This window comes from Cervus canadensis, chromosome 18 (assembly GCF_019320065.1).
Source record: "Cervus canadensis isolate Bull #8, Minnesota chromosome 18, ASM1932006v1, whole genome shotgun sequence".
Lineage (NCBI taxonomy): Eukaryota > Metazoa > Chordata > Mammalia > Artiodactyla > Cervidae > Cervus > Cervus canadensis.
In genome coordinates this window covers 25419505-25440011 of record NC_057403.1, presented here as the reverse complement: position 1 = coordinate 25440011, position 20507 = coordinate 25419505, and the positions used below count along the sequence as shown (strand labels likewise).

The window sequence follows — 20507 nt, the reverse complement described above, 5'->3', positions numbered from 1 at the left end:
TTAATTGGTACAAGACCTTTCTTGTAAGATGGTAAAGAGACTGCTCATTTCAGTTCTCTAGCCAGAATTGAGCATATATCCTCATTCCCCATCACTCTAAGTTAATAGCATATTTGAGATTTCTTTTACCCACAGCATTCCACTTTCAGGTACAAACTTTTATATGCATTGTAATTTTTAGTGTCAATAACAAAATGACAACAGCATCAACAAACAAGTTTAATTTTATATAAAGAAATACAGAAGGCAGGCAGACCCAAAATGGTATGGCTGTTCCATAAAATCAACATAAGTGCAGACATGTTCTGTATGTAATCCTGCTCCATCATCCTTAATACTCAGGTACCATTCTCAAAGTTCCTACAGAATTGTCAGAGCTGCAGATTTAAATATCCACATTGTAGGCAGTGAAACAAAAAAGTGCAAAAGAGGAAATTATTTCTTAAGTGTCCTATTCATACAAACACTTCTTCCAGCTTATAGATCTGCAAGGGATGCTGAGAAAGTTTTTCAGCCAAGAATTCTATTACTGAAGAAAAAAGAATGAATTTGGGTAGGGAAATAGTCTCTGATACAGACTCACATCATTTTTCATTGCAAAGTAGCCTATAATATCAGTTTTTTTAGTTTAACTCAAAAGTTGTGCATTCAAATTTTTAAAAATTTCTTAGTAGAAAGATTTATTTTGGCTATCTTTTTTTTTTTTCCTTTCTAAGTAACACTCTTACTTAGTGGTCAGAGATGGCAGAAAATATGAGCTTTTGGACTTTGTTACAATTCAAACCTCTTCAACGATTCACTGATTAAATCTACAGAGTTCTTTTTTACATTATGAATTTCCTCTTATAGCATATGGGACAAGATGTAAATGAAAGCATTCTTGTATTCATTACAGCATACAGTGCCCTCCTCTCAAATAATCAAGGTTCAGTGCTAATGAAAGATTTCTCAATATTCATTATACTAATAAATGTCTTCTCGTGCAAATTATCTAAAATAACACGAGTAATATAATGATAGCTAATATTTGTAAGATGCTATGTTGAAGGCACTGGTCTAAGAACCTTACATTTAATAACTTATATAATACTTCTGGGAATCTTATAAGGAAGGTATTCTTAGGTCTATCTGATAACTGAGTAAACCAAAGCAGCAGTTAATTATCATGTTAAACATCACAAAGAAAAGCAACTGAAAGAGTCAAGATAATTTTGAAAAAGACATATGTCTATGGCTAAAAGTCTTCCTATATTTACATGAAGAGAATTATTGTCTATTATAATTTGTTAAAGTTGAATAGGTTTCCAGTCATGACAGGTTTTTCTACATGGATTACATTAGCATTATCTTTCCCCCATACAAATTCACTGATTCTGAATTTTATGAAGCAAATGTGTTTACATGTTCACATTTTAAGAATTCTTGATGATAATGAATTAATGACCAGAGAAGGCTCTCTATATTAATTACAAGCATCAGGTAATTCATATATAAACTTGTGAGCCATGACTGAAGTCTATCCCACATTCCTTATATTCAAAAGATTTCTCACTGATATGAATTCTTTGATGTTGAGTTAGTTGTGAACCACGAGTAAAGGCCTTCCCACATTCCCGACACTGATATGGTTTCTCACCAGTATGAACTCTCTGATGTCGAGAAAGATGTGAGCTCTGAGTAAAAGCTTTTCTACACTCTTTGCATTCATAGGGTTTCTCACCGGTATGGATTCTCTGATGTAGAGTAAGTTGAGAACCGTGACTAAAGGCCTTCCCACATTCCTTGCATCCATAGGGTTTTTCTCCAGTGTGAATTCGCTGATGTTGAGTAAGTTGTGAACCACGAATGAAGGCCTTCCCACATTCCTTGCATTGATATGGTTTCTCCCCTGTATGAATTCTCTGGTGCTGTATAAGTAGTAAGCCACGAGCAAAGGCCTTCCCACATTCATTACATACATAGGGTTTCTCACCAGTATGAAGTCTCTGATGCTGAGAAAGATGTGAACTCTGCGTAAAGGCCATTCTACATTCTTTACATTCATAGGGCTTCTCACCAGTATGAATTCTCTGATGTTGAGTAAGCTGTGAGCCACGAATAAAAGACTTCCCACATTCCTTACACTCATAGGGTTTCTCACCAGTGTGAATTCTCTCATGCTGAGTAAGTTCTGAGCCACGACTAAAGGTCTTTCCACATTCCTTACACTCATAGGGTTTTTCACCAGTGTGAATCCTTTGATGTCGGGTAAGGAGGGAGCCACGATTAAAGGCCTTTCCACATTCCTTACACTGATAGGGTTTCTCACCAGTATGAATTCTCTGATGTTGAGTAAGTTGTGAGCCATGACTAAAGGTCTTTCCACATTCCTTACATTCATACGGCTTCTCATTGGTATGAATTCTCTGGTGTTGAGTAAGTTGTGAGCCACGGATAAAGGCCTTCCCACATTCTTCACATTTATAGGGTTTTTCACCAGTATGAATCCTCTGATGTTGCATAAGCAATGAGCCACGAATAAAGGCCTTTCCACACTCCTGACATTCATATGGCTTTTCCCCATTATGTATTTTCTGATGTTGAGAAAGCTGTGAGCCACAAATAAAAGCTTTGCCACATTCCTTACATTCATAGGGTTTTTCACCAGTATGAATTCTCTTATGAAGAATAAGTTGTGAGAGTTGTGTAAAGACCTTCCTACATTCTTTACATTCATAGAGTTTCTCACCAGTATGAAGTCTCTGGTGCAGAGTAAGTTGTGAGTTCTGAGTAAAGGCCTTCCCACATTCTTTACATTCATAAGGTTTCTCCCCAGTATGGACTTTTTGATGTCGGGTGAGTTGCGAGCTTCGAATAAAGGCTTTCCCACATTCTTCACATTTATATGGTTTTTCACCAGTATGAATCCTATGATGTAAAATAAGTTGGGAGCTCTGAGTAAAGGCCTTCCCACATTCCTTGCATGCATAGGGTTTCTCACCAGTATGAAGTCTCTGATGAAGACTGAGCTGTGAATCACGACTAAAAGCCTTCCCACACTGCTTACATTCATAGGGTTTTTCACCAGTATGAATACTCTGATGTTGAGTTAGGTGTGAGGCTCGTCTAAAGGCCTTCCCACATTCCTTACATTTATAGGGTTTCTCAGTAGAATGACACCGGGAATGTTGAGATAAATAAGCATGATGGTTGAAAATAGACATTTTGTCATATATGATCATTCCTTGACTGAAATATTCCTCCTGATTTTCTTGTTGCTTTTCCAATGTGCCTTTGACTTCCAAATAATCTCTGGAACTGGAGTTCTCAAGATCACAGTTTTCAAGTCTGGCACTCATTTCCCATTGGGATAATTCTATTTCATAAATGTCTTCTTTTGGAGATAACAGCTTGTTTGCCCCCCTTGAGGGCAAGTCTGAAAGGTAAGACAAAAATTTCTGTTGTCATTTCAAAAGAACTTCCATAGTAGCAAAGACTGTATATGAAAATATATATATGGAAATAATATCCATGGGAAGTAACCTCAGTGTTTTTCAAATATGGTGTACTACTTACCTTTCACATCAGAACCTGATATATATTTAGTTTTATAAAACAATACCTATTCTGTTTTCTATTCTATTCTACACTACACTATTTTAGTCATCTTTTTCCTCTCCACTCCACCTTCTCTCACACAGAATCAAAAACCACTAAACTGATTTCATGCCACAGTAATGTGTTGCTGGGGCTTCCCTGCTGACTCAGTGGTAAAGAACTCACCTGCCAATGCAGGAGATGTGGGTCAGGAAGATCCCCTGGAAGTTGAATTAATTACAAATGGCCAATGAGTTCATCAATCATGCCTATTTAATGAAGCCTTCATGAAAAACCCTAACAGAAGGGATTCAGAGAGCTTCTGACTCAGTGAATACACTGAAGTGCTAAAAGAGTGATATACCTGGAGAGGGTATGGAAGCTCTGCAACTCTTCTCCATACCTTCCTAAGGTATAAGCCTTACAGTTGGTGTTTTGTTTTTTTTTCCTGTAATGCAAGAGTATGAGTTAAACTTTGATTGTCAAGGCATTCATTTCAAGCATGTCTGGACCAATAAACATGCTGCCAGCCACACAACTAGGTAAAGAGGCAGGCTGAGTCAGGCTGCATCCCCACAGTAAGCTCCTTTGTTTTAGAGACCTTAGTTGATTTCAATAACTGACCATCTGGGCCACTTGTTTTTTTATCTTCCCATGCTTTAGACTCCCAATTCCACCTTTTAAATTCACTAATGAATGGGCCTGTGAAATCCTCAACCCCAGTTAAAGCAGAACCCCAGGCTCACACACATGCCTGTGTACTGGCTGGCTCTCTTTTTCTCTCCTGTATTCTCTCTTCCCTAACAACCTCGCTGTGTGGCCTCAGATGTGCTATGTAATTTCCAGGTCCTGTAAGTAAATAAACTTTTATTTTCTCAAAGTTTTCCTGATACATACTGCTGATACATACTTACTTGCAATCACCGTAAGAACTACAAGGGCTGGTCTGGCCACAGTATTGATTATTGATAGGCTGATTCCAACATAAACAGTAAAAACTAAGCATTTCTTTCATTTAGCTGCTCCTGAGTTGTATCCTTTATAATAAACTGCTAAGTGTCAATGTTTTTCTAAGATCTGTGAATCATTCTAGCAAATTATTGAACCTGAGATTTATAGCCACTGAGAAACCCTGATTTATAGCCAGTCAGTCAGAAGTGCCTGTGACAACTTGGAACTTGGAATTGTCATCTGGAGTGGTGGTCAATCTTATTGGACTGAGCCCTTAACTTGTGGTGTCTGTACTACTCTGCAGAGTTAGTGTCAGAACTGAGTTAACTGTAGAATACCCAGTTGGTGTCCACCAAGAACTAGAGAATTGCTTGGTATGGGAAAATTCACACATCTAGGATCAAAAGTGTTGTGTAAGTAGAAGGAAACAGTATCTTTCCCCCTTTTAGGACCTAATATAAACAGACAAGAAATAAAGACAGAGTAGACTGGAACATAAGATGGGTAGATGGGTAAAACCGATGACATGTTAACACATTACAATAAAATTAGAAATTACAAAAGCATGCAAAAAATATATAATGTAACTAAGATACTTCCATATGATTATCATAAAAGGAAAATGAAAGAAAACTAAAACTCACAATTTAAAACTAAATACCAAGAGCAACCTTGTGTGAAATCCCATGAGATTCAGCTAATGTACCACAGAAAACTTACAGCCTTAAATCCATTTATTAGAAAACAAGAAATAATTAAAAACAAGAAAATTAAGGTTCAACTCAAGGAGAGAAATAAAACAATTAGTTATCTAAAAATCAATAAACAAGTAAACTAGAATGCAGAAAGAATAGAAATGGCTAGCAAAACAACAAGTTAATTATTTGCAAACACCAATACATGATACAAAACTTTGACATGTAGGAAAAAAATCAGATTGGGCACAAATCCAAAACACTGGAAAAGAAAAGACCTTAACTCCCCCAAGTCCAAAGGAATTCAAAAGTGCTTATGACAAAAAAACTATATATAACTCAATAGTAAATTATAAAAGTAATGAAATGGATGAAAATAATTTTTAAAATGACCCATGAAGATAGAAAATCTGAATATACATCAATAACCACATTAGAATTTAAAATTTGAGTTCAATGTCTATGCTCCTAAAAGGCAGTAGATACTGATGACTGATAGTTTTACTGGCAAGATTACATATAACTGTTTTTGAACGTATAAAAATAGAGAAATCCACCCAAGTCATTTTACAAAATTAAATGAACTCAGGTAACAAAACTGGGCAAAGAAAGCTCAGGAAAACCAATCCAATATCACAAACAAACACAGGTAAATTTTCAAAAGTAAAATATTAGCAACAGAGAATCTAGCTGTGTAGTCTAATACATCATTACATCATTATCAAATAAGGTTTATCCTATAAACGCAGAAATAGTTCAACATCAGAAAATGTATTTTAAGACTGTATTAGAAACTCTAAGACCAAATGGCTTTTCCTTAACCTAATTAAGGGTATTTACCAGAAACCTATATAAACATATTTAATAGAAAATTTTAAAATTAAACATTAGAAGCACCCCCAATTAGTTTGAAAAACAAAAATAACTGTTTTCAAAATGTGATATACTCAAATACTCAGCTCCTTCTACTGATTAGTTTTCTTTTAATGGTACATATAGAAAAGGATCATACATTATATGTGGAGAGCAAATTATCAACCTAGAAATCCAAAATGATCCACTGAAAAACTATTAGATATTTTTGTAAGGCTATTATCCATTTATAGAGATGAATATTTCACTCTATGTATGTGTATTTATATCTATGAATTTTTTCACAGAACAAAATATTCCTATTTATAATATGAACAAAATTTATGAAGTACTAGGGAAATTACTTACCAAGAAATGTGCAAGATCTTTTAAAAAGGCAATGAAACTTTACAGAGGACATAAAGAAAAGTAGATATAGTATGTTCAAAGGTAGAAGGACACAATCAATACTGCAAGTATATGAACAGTGGTCAGATTTCACCAAAACACCAAGAAATGCTAGGTAATATATGACAAACATCCTTTTACAAGTATGCCACAGTTAAAAAAAAGTAAAGGAGATCCAAAGGGGGCAAAATGAAGAGATCATCAGAAGCCAGAGGTTAGCATGCTTTGAAGTCACAGCTACCCTTGGGACATTTGCTGACTTCACTTGCCTGTCTCTTAACGGTATGGAAAAAACCCAAGAGACAAAAAGGTCAAGGATTGGCACTGATTCTCTTCACAAAATCAGAACTGTCCAAGGCCTACAGAGAAAGGAAAGGAAAAAGATCCATCTGACCTCAAAGGAAAATGACAAGGAACATTTTTATCTTGCCTTAGACTCTCTATGAAATGAAAAAATGCTATGGATAATTCATCATTACACAAGAGCCCCCATGCTTGCAAGAAACTGAAGAATTAGACTGGTTTCACAGGAACTGTAATTATTAAATGATACATGTAATATAAATGCTTGAAATATATGGAAATATAAAATCAAAACGAGAGGAAGAGAATATATAGAAGAAATGACAAGTAAGATCTAAAGGAGAGGGAAAATAACAAAGTTCTAGAAATAAAGAAAGAAAACAATATAATCAATTATATTAAGATCTTAAGAAAATATCCTAGAGAGAAAATACAGATTACTTACAAAAGGAACAACAATGAGACAGATGGCAGACTTCTCAAGAGCAACAACAGAAGCCAGAAGACAGTGGAATAATATCTTCAGAGTGCTGAGAAAAAAATAATTTGTCAGTACAGAATTCTTTACCCACTTAAATCATCAGGTAAAAATAAAGGTGAAGCAAAACTATAAATGAAGAGTATTTACTAATAATTGGTCTTGCCTAATGTATTTCATAATAAAAAAAAAAATCCCAGTAGGAAGGTATGATGGAAGAGGAACAATGTGCAAATAAAAGGATAATCATGTGAATAAATCTACAACCAAATACTACCACAATAAAACAAAATTAATGCCCACTGTGGGGGGTTAAAGGAAACAACTAAAATATTAGTCAACAATAACATATCAGATACGAAAGATTAATCAAAATGAAAGTATTCTAACATTCTTTATATTGTCCTGGGAGAAGGGAGATATTGTTACCTTTCTTAAGTTTGTATTTGTTAAGTGACACAAACAATAATGGTAATGATTCAATGACCAAAATAGAAATACTCCCAAAATATTTAAACTCATGTAATCATAAGTATATGTGATTCAATTTTTTATCTACAAATTGACACATATTTTTATGTCATGATTATCCAGTGTTCATCAAAGTGTAGAAAAAGAGTACAGTCACACACTGCTGGTACAATCCTGATAAGAATTTTGTGAAAATGAAATGTGTATTTGACATAGACATGTCAATTTCACATCTTTTTATAAATTTCTACTCATTGCCACAGCAGCCATCAATTTATTTCAAGGTAGATAGCAAACACCCTCTTCCAACAACACAAGAGAAGACTCTACACATGGACATCACCAGATGGTAAACACCGAAATCAGACTGATTAAATTCTTTGCAGCCAAAGATGGAGAAGCTCTATACAGTGAGCAGAAACAAGACTGGGAGCTGACTGTGGCTCAGATCATCAACTCCTTATCGCCAAATTCAGACTTAAAGTGAAGAAAGTGGGGAAAACCACTAGACCATTCAGGTATAACCTAAATCAAATCCCTTATGATTATACAGTGGAAGTGAGAAATAGATTTAAGGGACTAGATCTGATAGACAGACTGCCTGATGAACTATGGATAGAAGTTCATGACATTGTACGGGAGACAGGGATCAAGACCATCCCCAAGAAAAAGAAATGCAAAAAAGCAAAACGGTTGTCTGAGGAGGCCTTACAAATAGCTGTGAAAAGAAGGGAAGCGAAAAGCAAAGGAGAAAAGGAAAGATATACTCATTTGAATGCAGAGTTCCAAAGAATAGAAAGGAGAGATAAGAAAGCCTTCCTCAGCAATCAATGCAAACAAATAGAGAAAAACAATAGATTAGGAAAGACTAGAGAACTCTTCAAGAAAATTAGAGATACCAAGGGAACATTTCATGCAAAGATGGGCTCAATAAAGGACAGAAATGGTATGGACCTAACAGAAGCAGAAGATATTAAGAAGAGGTGGCAAGAATACACAGAAGGACTGTACGAAAAATATCTTCATGACCCAGATAATCACGATGGTGTGACCACTCACCTAGAGCCAGACATCCTGGAATGTGAAGTCAAGTGGGCCTTAGGAAGTATCACTATAAACAAAGCTAGTGGAGGTGATGGAATTCCAGTTGAGCTATTTCAAGTCTTAAAAGATGATGCTGTGTAAATGCTGCACTCAATATGTCAGCAAATTTGGGAAAATGAGCAGTGGCCCAGGACTGGAAAAGGTCGATTTTCACTCCAATCCCAAAGAAAGGTAATGCCAAAGAATGCTCAAACTACTGCACAATTGCACTAATCTCACACGCTAGTAAAGTAATGCTTAAAATTCTCCAAGCCAGTCTTCAACAATACGTGAACCGTGAACTTCCAGATATTCAAGCTGGTTTTAGAAGAGGCAGAGGAACCAGAGATCAAATCGCCAACATTTGTTGGATCATCGAAAAAGCAAGAGTTCCAGAAAAACATCTATTTCTGCGTTATTGACTATGCCAAAGCCTTTGACTGTGTGGATCACAATAAACTGTGGAAAATTCTGAGAGATGGGACTACCAGACCACCTGAACTGTCTCTTGAGAAACCTGTATGCAGGTCAGGAAGCAACAGTTAGAACTGGACATGGAAGAACAGACTGGTTCCAAATAGGAAAAGGAGTATGTCAAGGCTGTAAATGGTCACCCTGCTTATTTAACTTATATGCAGTGTATATCACAAGAAATGCCGGGCTGGATGAAACAAGCTGGAATCAAGATTGCCGGGAGAAATATCAATAACCTCAAATATGCAGATGACACCACCCTTATGGCAGAAAGTGAAGAAGAACTAAAGAGCCTCTTGATGAATGTGAAACAGGAGAGTGAAAAAGTTGGCTTAAAGCTCAACATTCAGAAAACTAAGATCATGGCATCTGGTCCCATCACTTCATGGCAAATAGATGGGGGAACAGTGGAAACAGTGGCTGACTTTATTTTTTGGGGCTCCAAAATCACTGCAGATGGTGATTGCAGCCATGAAATTAAAAGATGCATGGTCCTTGGAAAAAAGTTATGACCAACCTAGACAGCATATTCAAAGAAGGCACTGGCGACCCACTCCAGTACTCTTGCCTGGAAAATCCCATGGACGGAGGAGTCTGGTAGGCTGCAGTCCATGGGGTTGCACAGAGTCGGACATGACTGAAGCAACGCAGCAGCAGCAGCAACAGCAGACAGCATATTAAAAAGCAGAGACATTACTTTATCAACAAAGGTCCATCTAGTCAAGGCTATGGTTTTTCCAGTAGTCATGTATGGATGTGAGAGTTGGACAAGAAAGAAAGCTGAGGGCCGAAGAATGGATGCTTTTGAACTGTGGTGGTGGAAAAGACTCTTGAGAGTCCTTGGACAGCAAGGAGATCCAACCAGTCCATCCTAAAGGAAATCAGTCCTGGGTGTTCATTGGAAGGACTGATGTTGAAGCTGAAACTCCAATATTTTGGCCATGCGAAGAGCTGACTCATTTGAAAAGACCTTAATGCTGGGAAAGATTGAGGGCAGAAGGAGAAGGGGACGACAGAGGATGAGATGGTTGGATGGCATCACCGAGTCGATGGACGTGAGTTTTGGTAAACTCCAGGAGTTGGTGATAGATAGGGAGGCCAGGTGTGCTGAGGTTCGTGCGATTGCAGAGTCAGACACGACTGAGCAACTGAACTGAACTGAACAATCCTTTATATGTGTGATTTTTAGCTTGTTTGGCCCTGAAATCCTATGTATGAGAGTGAGGCATACAGTTTATTACAAGACCTCTGCAAAGCAGTATGCAAACCAAATATTATATGTGGAAAGAATAACTATGTTTTATTATTAATTAAAACAATTAATATCTAGTAAAATATTTAACCTTCCATTAAAATGTATAATTTTTCAAATATTACAATTACTGAAAACTACAAAACTGCATCTGCATTAAAATGAATAAAGTGCATGTGATAAAAAATTAAAGATAACCAGTAAGAGCATATAAATGGTATATGTCTTCTAAACTAAAGAAGGGAAGAAATGGACTTAAAAAAATAACTCTACCCATCCCAATTAAGGAAAGATTTTAAAAGGAATCAAAGAAGATCAAGAGAGTAAGCCAAGGGAATTCCCTGGTGGTCCAGTGGTTAAGACTCTGTGCTCTCACTGTAGAAGGCACAGGTTTAATCCCTGCTGGGAAACTAAGATCTTGCATGCCACACACTCAAAAAAAAAAAGAGTAAACCAAAAGCATTAAAACAGGAGAGAAATAAATCCAAACATATTCATATTGACAATAACATTTAAATATAAAAAATAAATTCTCAGATAATATCATATTACAGTAGTTACCAAACATGTCAGAACATTTATTTGAACAACCTAAGGAACCTTCAAAAAATAGTATCAGTGTCCTGTACTCATTGATTTAATTGGTCTGGGGTGTGGCTTGGGACCTGAAATTTTAAGAGGACCCCTGCTATTTCCAAAGTGTATATAAGTTTGGAAATAATTTCTATATATTTTTCCAAAGTGGTTATGCCAGTTGATACCAACATCAGTAAGGTATAGAACTCTTAAAAGAAACAGATCTGCTCATGTATAATTCATATACCTACAGTTCATTCATTTAGCACACATGCAACTCAACAGTTTTTACTATATTCACAGAGTTGTGTGTGCAACAATCATCACAATCAAATTTTATAACATTTTTGTCACTTCAACAAGAAACCCCATATTGATTAGCAGCCATTTTCAACTTCCCCATTTTCATTTTTCTATCCACCCTCACCTCCCAGCCCCCACCCCAGTGCTGGGCAACGACTAGTACACTTTCTTTCTCTATGGATTTGTCTATTGTGGACATTTCATGTAACTGGAATCATATAAATAGTCTTTGTATCTGGCTTCTTACATTTAGCATGTTTTCAAGGTTCATCCATGTTGTATGTATCACAACTTCATTCTTTTTTAATTGCTGACTAATATTCCATTATAAGGGTATATCAGTTTTATTCATCCATTCAGCTGACAGACATTTGGGTCACTTCCATTTTTTTGCTATTGTGAATAATGAGGTATATAATACTTCTGCCTTAAATAGTTGTAAACACTTGACACTGTCATACTTCTTAATTTTTGCCAATCTAGTGTGTGTGAAACAATTATCTCACTGGTTTTAATTTGCATTTTCAGACTGCTAATGAGGTTAAAGTTTTTCATGATTATTGGCTATATGCATTCCCTTTTCCTTGAACTGTTTATAAATGCTTTTACCTTTTTCTTAACCATCTATAGAAGATTTTTATATTCCACATACTAATTTAATTCTTCTGAATATGCATTGCAAGTATCTTCACCAAATTCAAGGCTTATCTTTTATGTCTTTTTATAAAGAGAATAATTTCCATGCAGTCAAATTATCAATCTTAGAATGATTATTAATATTTTTTAAAAGAACTAAACAGAACCTTTAGAGTTTTCCTCCAAATCTGTTCCTTTATAAAAACCTTTTATTGCTTGTCATTTTTGTGATTCAGTTTATTTCTTCAAATATTTCACCACTAGTTTGTACTTACATTTAAAAATTCCAATATGTGAAATCATTTGCCACAGAATCTGTTGTTTCCTTAGATTATCTATCACTCACCTGTGACCTGTTTCCTTGTGAGTTTGATGATATTTGTGAGCTCATCTTTTGTTGATCTTAATTTGTGAGAATTTTAAAGCCCTCTTACTTTGCTTCAGAGACAATATGCATTTGCTTCGGCCAGGAATCAGAGGGCATCACCTTAGAGAATAAAATGTCAACTCTTTTTTTTCTATTCTTTAACTATATTTCTTATTACTCTGTCATTCACTTTTCTTTAGATAAAATGTTTTCCTATTCTTCCTACAAAGTTAATGCCCACCCCAAGCCCTTTACAGTTACTATTAATACTCCATCTACCTGGAATACTGTTCCCCCTGACTCACGCCCTTATTTAGGTAAAGTCTTTCTTCAAATACTACTTTCTTAGAGAGATTTTTCCAAAATCTACCTAAAATAATGCACCCCTCCATTTGCCATTTAGTTATTTGCCTATTCTACTTTACCATTATTCATACTCTTTATTGCTACCTGCAATTGCTAGATTTATTAAATAAATATATGTACACATACATATACACACATATTTTTGTTTCCTTATTTTCTTGTATTTCTCCCACAAGAATGTAAATTTCAGCAGAATAGGATCCTTGTTTAGATCATTATTTCTCCAGTGCCTACTACAGTCATTGGCAGAGAATAGTCTTCCCAATAAATAAATAAATTTTGAATAAACGAACATATTTTTTAAAATGGAGACAATAAATCTAAGTACAAAAAAGTCTGGAAAGTAACTGACCCTCACATTTATATAAAAGGGTTGTTATGGGGCGGGGGAAGGGGAGGGAAGAGGCAAGAGACAATTATATGCTAGTGACTTGAACAGTCCAAGGACCAAAGTCATTATTTAGGTAGGAAAATCACTTATTAAAGTTCTCATTGAAAATAAAATAAAGTTCTCATTGATATAGGCTCTGTTCCTTATTTTGCTATAGGAAAAAAATCAACTTTCTTTGACAATCACAGGTTCTTCCTGGGCTAATTTCCAATAAAAGGCAGTTCTAGCATATTCATTCTTTGTAAAATACGCAGTTCTTAAAATATGATATTCAACTACAGAACACAAATAAGATAATTTTTTTGTAATGGACTGTGTTCACTTGAATAATTAGTAAAATGCATTGATCCTCCGTCTCACTATATTAATTATAAGCTCTTCTGTTGTCAGAAAAACCATACATTTCTGCACCTATTTAAAAAAGTTATTAAAAAATATATTAAAAAATAGTTGCTTTGAAAGATCTAAATTGTAACAAGGAATCATAGCTTGCTTTTTTCTGGCAATACTGCAAGTGTCCCAGAATTCATTTCTCTCCCCTAATCATCAAGGAAAACAGAAGGAAGATAAGCAATTGTATTTAAAGGATAGAGGAGATAAATGTGCCCAATGAAACTATGGATGGAGGTTCACAACACCGTACAGGAGACAGGGATCTAGACCACCCCCAAGAAAAAGAAATGCAAAAAAGCAAAATGGCTGTCTGAGGAGGCCTTACAGATAGCCGTGAAAAGAGAAGTGAAAAGCAAAGGAGAAAAGGAAACATATACTCATTTGAATGCAGAGTTCCAAAGAACAGAAGGGAGAGATAAGAAAGTCTTCCTCAGCGATCAATGCAAAGAAATAGAGGGAAACAATAGAATGGGAAAGACTAGAGATCTCTTCAAGAAAATTAGAGATACCAAGGGAACATTTCATGCAAAGATGGGCTCAATAAAGGACAGAAATGAAAAAAAAAAAAGGACAGAAATGGTATGGACCTAACAGAAGCAGAAGATATTAAGAAGAGGTGGCAAGAATACACAGGACTATACAGAAAAGATCTTCATGACCCAGATAATCATGATGGTGTGATCACCTAGAGCCAAACATCCTGGAATGTGAAGTCAAGTGGGCCTTAGGAAGTATCACTATAAACAAAGCTAGTGGAGGTGATGGAATTCCAGTTGAGGTATTTCAAATCCTAAAAGATGATGCTGTGAAAGTGCTGCACTCAATATGTCAGCAAATTTGAAAAACTGAGCAGTGGCCCAGGACTGGAAAAGGTCAGTTTTCATTCCAGTCCCAAAGAAAGGCAATGCCAAAGAATGATCAAACTACCACACAATTACACTCATCTCACACGCTAGTAAAGTAATGCTCAAAATTCTCCAAGCCAGGCTTCAACAATATGTGAACCATGAACTTCCAGATGTTCAAGCTGGATTTAGAAAAGGCAGAGGAACCAGAGATCAAATTGCCAACATCCATTGGATCATCAAAAAAGCAAGAGGGTTCCAGAAAAATATCTATTTCTGCGTTATTGACTATGCCAAAGCCTTTGACTGTGTGGATTACCACAAACTGTGGAAAATTCTGAGAGATGGGAATCCCAGACCACCTGACCTGCCTCTTGAGAAACCTGTATGCAGGTCAGGAAGCAACAGTTAGAACTGGACATGGAAGAACAGACTGGTTCCAAATCGGGAAAGGAGTACATCAAAGCTGTATATTGTCATCCTGCTTATTTAACTTATATGCAGAGTACATCACGAGAAATGCTGGGCTAGTTGAAGCACAAGCTGGAATCAAGATTGCCGGGAGAAATATCAATAACCTCAGATATGCAGGTAACACCACCCTTATGGTAGAAAGCAAAGAAGAACTAAAGAGCCTCTTGATGAATGTGAAAGAGGAGAGTGAAAAAGTTGGCTTAACGCTCAACATTCAGAAAACTAAGATCATGGCATCCGGTCCCATGGGGGAATAGTGGAAACAGTGGCTGACTTTATTTTTTGGGGCTCCAAAACCACTGCAGATGGTGACTGCAGCCATGAAATTAAAAGACGCATGCTCCTTGGAAGAAAAGTTATGACCAACCTAAACAGCATATTAAAAAGAAGAAACATTACTTTCCAACAAAGGTCCGTCTAGTCAAGGCTATGGTTTTTCCAGTGGTCATGTATGGATGTGAGAGTTGGACAAGAAAGAAAGCTGAGGGCCGAAGAATGGATGCTTTTGAACTGCGGTGGTGGTGAAGACTCTTGAGAGTCCTTGGACTGCAAGGAGGTCCAACCAGTCCATCCTAAAGGAAATCAGTCCTGAATATTCATTGGAAAGACTGATGCTGAAGCTGAAATTCCAACACTTTGGCCACCTGATGCGAAGAGCTGACTCATTTGAAAAGACCCTGATGCTGGTAAAGATTGAAGGCAGGAGGAGAAGGGGACAACAGAGGATGAGATGGTTGGATGGCATCACCGATATGATGGACATGAGTTTGAGTAAACTCCAAGAGTTGGTGATGGACAGGGAGGCCTGATGTGCTACAGTCCACGGGGTCACAAAGTGTTGGACACGACTGAGTGACTAAACTGAACTGAATGAAACTATCCAATCTACTTCTAGCAATTTAAAACTATTCCTTTGAGAATAATACAAAATGCAGTTAATTACTTAAAAACAACCTTGAAATAATGGAAACGAAAGCAGCCATTCCAAAGATAGATCCTGAAATACTAGGGTAGATGTTCTTACCTAGTGACACCAAGTTACTGTAGTTCTCCAACATCACATCTCTATACAAATCCCTTTGAGCTGAGTCCAGGCAATCCCACTCTTCCTGAGAGAAGTCAATGGCAACATCCCTGAACATCACTGATCTCTGAAACAGAAACATAATAGTAGTTGTGAAAATAAAGAAAACACTTTTTTTAATGGAAGGGGAGATGACAGAGAGCTCTCTACAAAGAAGGGAACAGAGCAATTTGGCTGGGCAGTCTTTTACATGGATGAGACACTAAACAAATTGGTGCTTCTCAAGTTTCTTTTTATGCTTGTTGCTTTAGATAGAGTATCTATCTATGTTGCTGCATATAGAATATCTCATTATACACATAAATCTGGAAATTCATAAAGTAAATGCAACATCCCAATTAAAAAAAATAACACACAAAGTACCCTGTTCAACATGTATCTTATATACCATACATGCTCAATAAATGCAAGTTTCTCTTTCTTCTCCACGTAAGAAGGAAAAACATTTGGTAAATTTTTCTGTAAAATCTTATAAAATCTCCATAAGATTTGTATAAAATGAGATAATTTACTGAAACCTCAGGTTCATTATATTAATATCAGAATATTACATCATAAGCATTTGCCTATTACCAACAATTTAATAAATATTTAAAATAGGCTGTACAATAGCTCCATATAAAGAATATATCTGACTTAGTAAGTGTGCATCATTAAACACTTTAGGTTATATAAAAACCTCGTAAGCATTTCTTACTTCTGGGAGTTTATAAGTCTTAACAGCATCATCATATGAATAATGATCTTTCTTGTTAGTATTCATCACTTTAAAAACTCACCTTTTTCCTTATTCTAAGCAACAGAAAGGTGGTACAGATAATCTGAACTTACACATTCAAGATTAGCCCAACATGCTGAATCTCAAAATGATCCATGTTATTGGTACTGGTCAATCATGGATTCCCAGTAGATCCCTGATCCCTCTGTATTCAATCCCTAATCATGCTGCTAATCTTAAAAGCTCACAAAGCATGAGGTCTTGCTAAGTACAGACACTAAGCCTAGTCAAGAGCAAATCCTACCTTGTCTAACCAGGAAACTTAGGTCTAAGAATTTCAAAGTTTTCTCCTGTGTGGTGTGTAAACATCTGTGTCTCTGCCTTTGTTATATCAGTGCTCCCAGTCAAAGATGCTCATTGGATTTTTGCTTAAGTATGTGAGTATAAACTAGATTGGAAAGGCATACTTAGGGAAAATACTATCACTTATAACAATGGAACAAGCAGGAAAGCACATTCCTGAGTGGGGTGAGTCAGGAAGGAACTTTTCAGAATAAGCAATGCAAACATGCACATACTCTGTAAAAAAGTGATTATTTAAAGAGGGTACTGGTTTACCTGAGCCATGGTTTTTACAGCTGCGAGACATGGTTGATCATCTTCTAGATTCCTATTTTAGAGAAGCACAGTCTGGAAAAGGTAGTGCTGGGGAGGAAAAAACAAAACCATGAGCCCATGCTTTGTACAAAGCTCCATATGGATAAGTCAGAGTTATCTTTGTTGTTTTCCTCTTCCTGTCTCTTTCTACTATCCACAAAATACACACTAAGCAGGGGAGATACAGGTAGGTGATGGCTCTTACCCTGGTCAAACTCAATGCTCTCTCAATATACAAAAGAAAATATTTACAACTTCTCTGTTTCTAAAATGAAATTTGTAGGCAATAAGACGCATTTATATACAGTATAGGAAATGGCAACCCACTCTAGTACTCTTGCTTGGAAAATCCCATGGACAGAGGAGCCTGGTAGGTTACAGTCCATGGGGTCGCAAAGACTCTGACACAAGTGAGCGACTTCACTCACCCGTACCAAAAATAGAGATAATGCCCACCTGTTACATTTTAATATGTTAATGATCATACACAACAACACAGAAGGCACAAACAGTTAAATACTTATGCTTACAACCACAGAAAACATGTTGTTGACATCGTTTATTTATAGTTGACATTTTAAAATAAAGGCCAGGTCCTTGGCTAAGAGGAGACTCTGCCTTGGGCCCGCCGGTGTAATAAACTGCACTCCACTATCTGCATTGTCCTTCTGAGTGAGTCTGTTTCCCGGAAAGCGTGGCTATAACATTTGGTGCATTGGCCAGGAAACTCTTCACTTTGAGGAGACAGGTCTCATTTGAGGCCACCCCGAGGCTTTGTGGCTTGAATCTCCTAGAGGGGGGAAGGCGCCTCGCCCCTCTGGAAGGATTCTGCTTCTCAACGCCCGGACCTTTCACGTTAGCAGGTAGTGGACGGCAGCAGGGGAACTGAGCGCTCAGGTGAGGAGGAACCCACCCGGCAGGGTGGAAGAGGGGGCCTGATCACCCCCCCGGGAGGAACTAGAAGGAGCGGGGACCCACAGGAGCCTGGAATAGGCAGGCGGCGATTGCTTGGTACACAGGTCGACGAGCGTGCTAGGGTTTAGGAAGGAAATTTGTGAAGGTCATTTAGGAGGTGTTTCCACACCGTCTCGGGGAAAATTATTACCAAGCGATCGCCAGGGGATTTTTAGGATAGGAAACTGGTCCTTGTATGCTCGTATTCTGCCCTCCCCCAGGAGGTGTCCTGTCTGCTGTGAAATTCTTGACCCCCTCGGAATTGTTGGGCTAGAAGGAGGGGGATACAGAAGTGAGTATGAATTGGCTTTTCCGGAGATGGCCTGGGACATGAGATATTTAACCCATCTGTGTTTTCATCCGCACCTGATCAAGCCCACCAAGGCAGAATGGACTTTAAGGGAGAAACAGTCTCGGACCATGTGATGTTCTGGTTCAGCTATGCTGACTGGCAAGTGAAGACACGCCAATCCCCCTTCTCCCTCTGGGGTCTGGCAGGTAAGGCTCTTCTCGCCCCAATGAGGAAGGAGGCAGAATGGCAATTTAAGTGTCACTGAGTGGAAATATCAGAAGTACATAGGGTACTGAGAACTTCGTAGACAGAACGAAAAGGAAAAGTAGAAGAAGGTCCGAGAAGGTAAGCAAGATGGGGGAAAGTGGATCTAAGGCAACTGTATTGGAGTGCATGATTAAAAATTTAAAGAAGGGATTAGGAGGAGACTATGGGGTGAAGATGAAGCCTAACTGCCCCGACATACTCTGTGAGGTCGAATGGACCCCTATGGGAGCAGGATGGCCACCAGAGAACACCGTGAACTTAAAAATAGTGGAAGCAGTCTATACAGTAGTCACAGGAGAGCCAGGACACCTGGATCAATATCCATCTATTGACTCATGGCTAGGGTTAGCTTGAGACCCTCCTACTTGGACAAGGGTCTGTATCCAGAAGGGAAAGGGAAAAATATTAAGGGCACAAAAATTGACTGATGATAAAAAAGGAAATTCTACAGGATTTGGACGGGGATGACCTGACCCCTCCCCCATGCTGGATAATGACACGCCTGCCTCCCAGTGCTTCACCAGGACCGGAGGCTGCCTTAATGCCCGATCCAGGGCCAGGTGAAGTTTCTGCAACAGCCGCTGCTCCTCCGCCAGCTTTCCCGGAGTTCGTAGAGCCACCGTTTGGGCAGGCTCCGATCCCGGTGACAGAAGCCTCTGGCCAACACTTCCAGAATCCGGCTCCAACCGAACCGCCCAAGCTATACCCGCCTCTCCCGGTGAGTACTGACAAGAGGGGGAGGGAGATGTTGGAATTAAGCAGAGACTGGGCTCTGCCAGAGAGCCGGAGGGAACGAAAGAGAACAGACAAGAGACTTACAGTGCAAGCTGCTGCTCTGGGAAAGTCTAACTCGGGCCCTCCAGAAAACCTCATCTGCCCCAGGGACAGGACAGTCCTTCAGCCGGTCCCAAGGGAGGCCCTGGGCTCATTACAACCAAACCAGTGTGCCCGGCGCCGAGCTTTTGGCCACTGGAAGAGTGAATGCCCTAAGGCAAGGAAGGAAGAGTAAGCTCCCGCAGTTGTGGGGCTTGCTGACCTGGAAATTAACTAGGGCTGCCAGGGCTCAGAGATATCAGGTCCCTGAGAGCCCATGGTAATCGTAAAAGTGGGGGATCAAAACATTGACTTCATGGTGGATACAGGAGCAGAACTGTCGGTAGTAACAAAACCTGTGGCACCACTGTCCAAAAAGACTACCGCTGTAACTGGGGTGTCGGGAGAAGAGATGACTAAATCGTTTTGCCAGCCCAGAAAATGTCAGATGGGGGGGGGGCACCAAGTGATTCATGAATTCCTCTACATTCCTGAGTGCCCAGTACCCCTGTTGGGAAGAGACTCGCTCTCCAAACTAGGAGCACAAGTGACTTTCTCCCCTGAGGAGAGGCCCACCTTCTGGACGGACTCTATGACTTATTTGCCCTCTCTCTCAATACCACCCCAAGATGAGTGGAGGTTGCATGAGCCACTGAAGGCAGAACCGGGTGGGCCAGAAGAGCATGAGGGAGCTAACTCAATTATTCCCTGAGGTCTGGGTGGAAGACAACCCCCTCTCCCCAGGCTGGCTAAACATCACGCCCCAGTGATAATGGAACTCAAACCAGGCACCACCCTGGTTAGAAAGCGCCAGTACCTGCTATGGAT

At 38.3% G+C, this 20507-nt stretch overlaps 1 protein-coding gene and 1 long non-coding RNA gene across 2 annotated transcripts in view; both read right to left on the bottom strand.

Moving 5' to 3' along the window:
• Window positions 1-206: 206 nt before the first annotated feature.
• ZNF420 (zinc finger protein 420) overlaps window positions 207-20507 on the bottom strand; it is a 32164-nt gene continuing 11863 nt past the window's right edge. The window contains 4 exon segments of the mRNA XM_043437295.1: window positions 207-1894; window positions 1896-3415; window positions 15919-16045; window positions 17315-17401. Coding sequence (XP_043293230.1) covers window positions 1577-1894; window positions 1896-3415; window positions 15919-16045; window positions 17315-17323 — 1974 coding nt within the window. The 5' untranslated portion in view covers window positions 17324-17401 and the 3' untranslated portion in view covers window positions 207-1576.
• LOC122421488 lies at window positions 3432-12541 on the bottom strand. Its single transcript, XR_006263502.1, has 3 exons — window positions 12405-12541; window positions 7231-7315; window positions 3432-6841 (listed from the first exon to the last, which is right to left on the bottom strand). It is a non-coding gene; the product is annotated as an uncharacterized LOC122421488 (long non-coding RNA).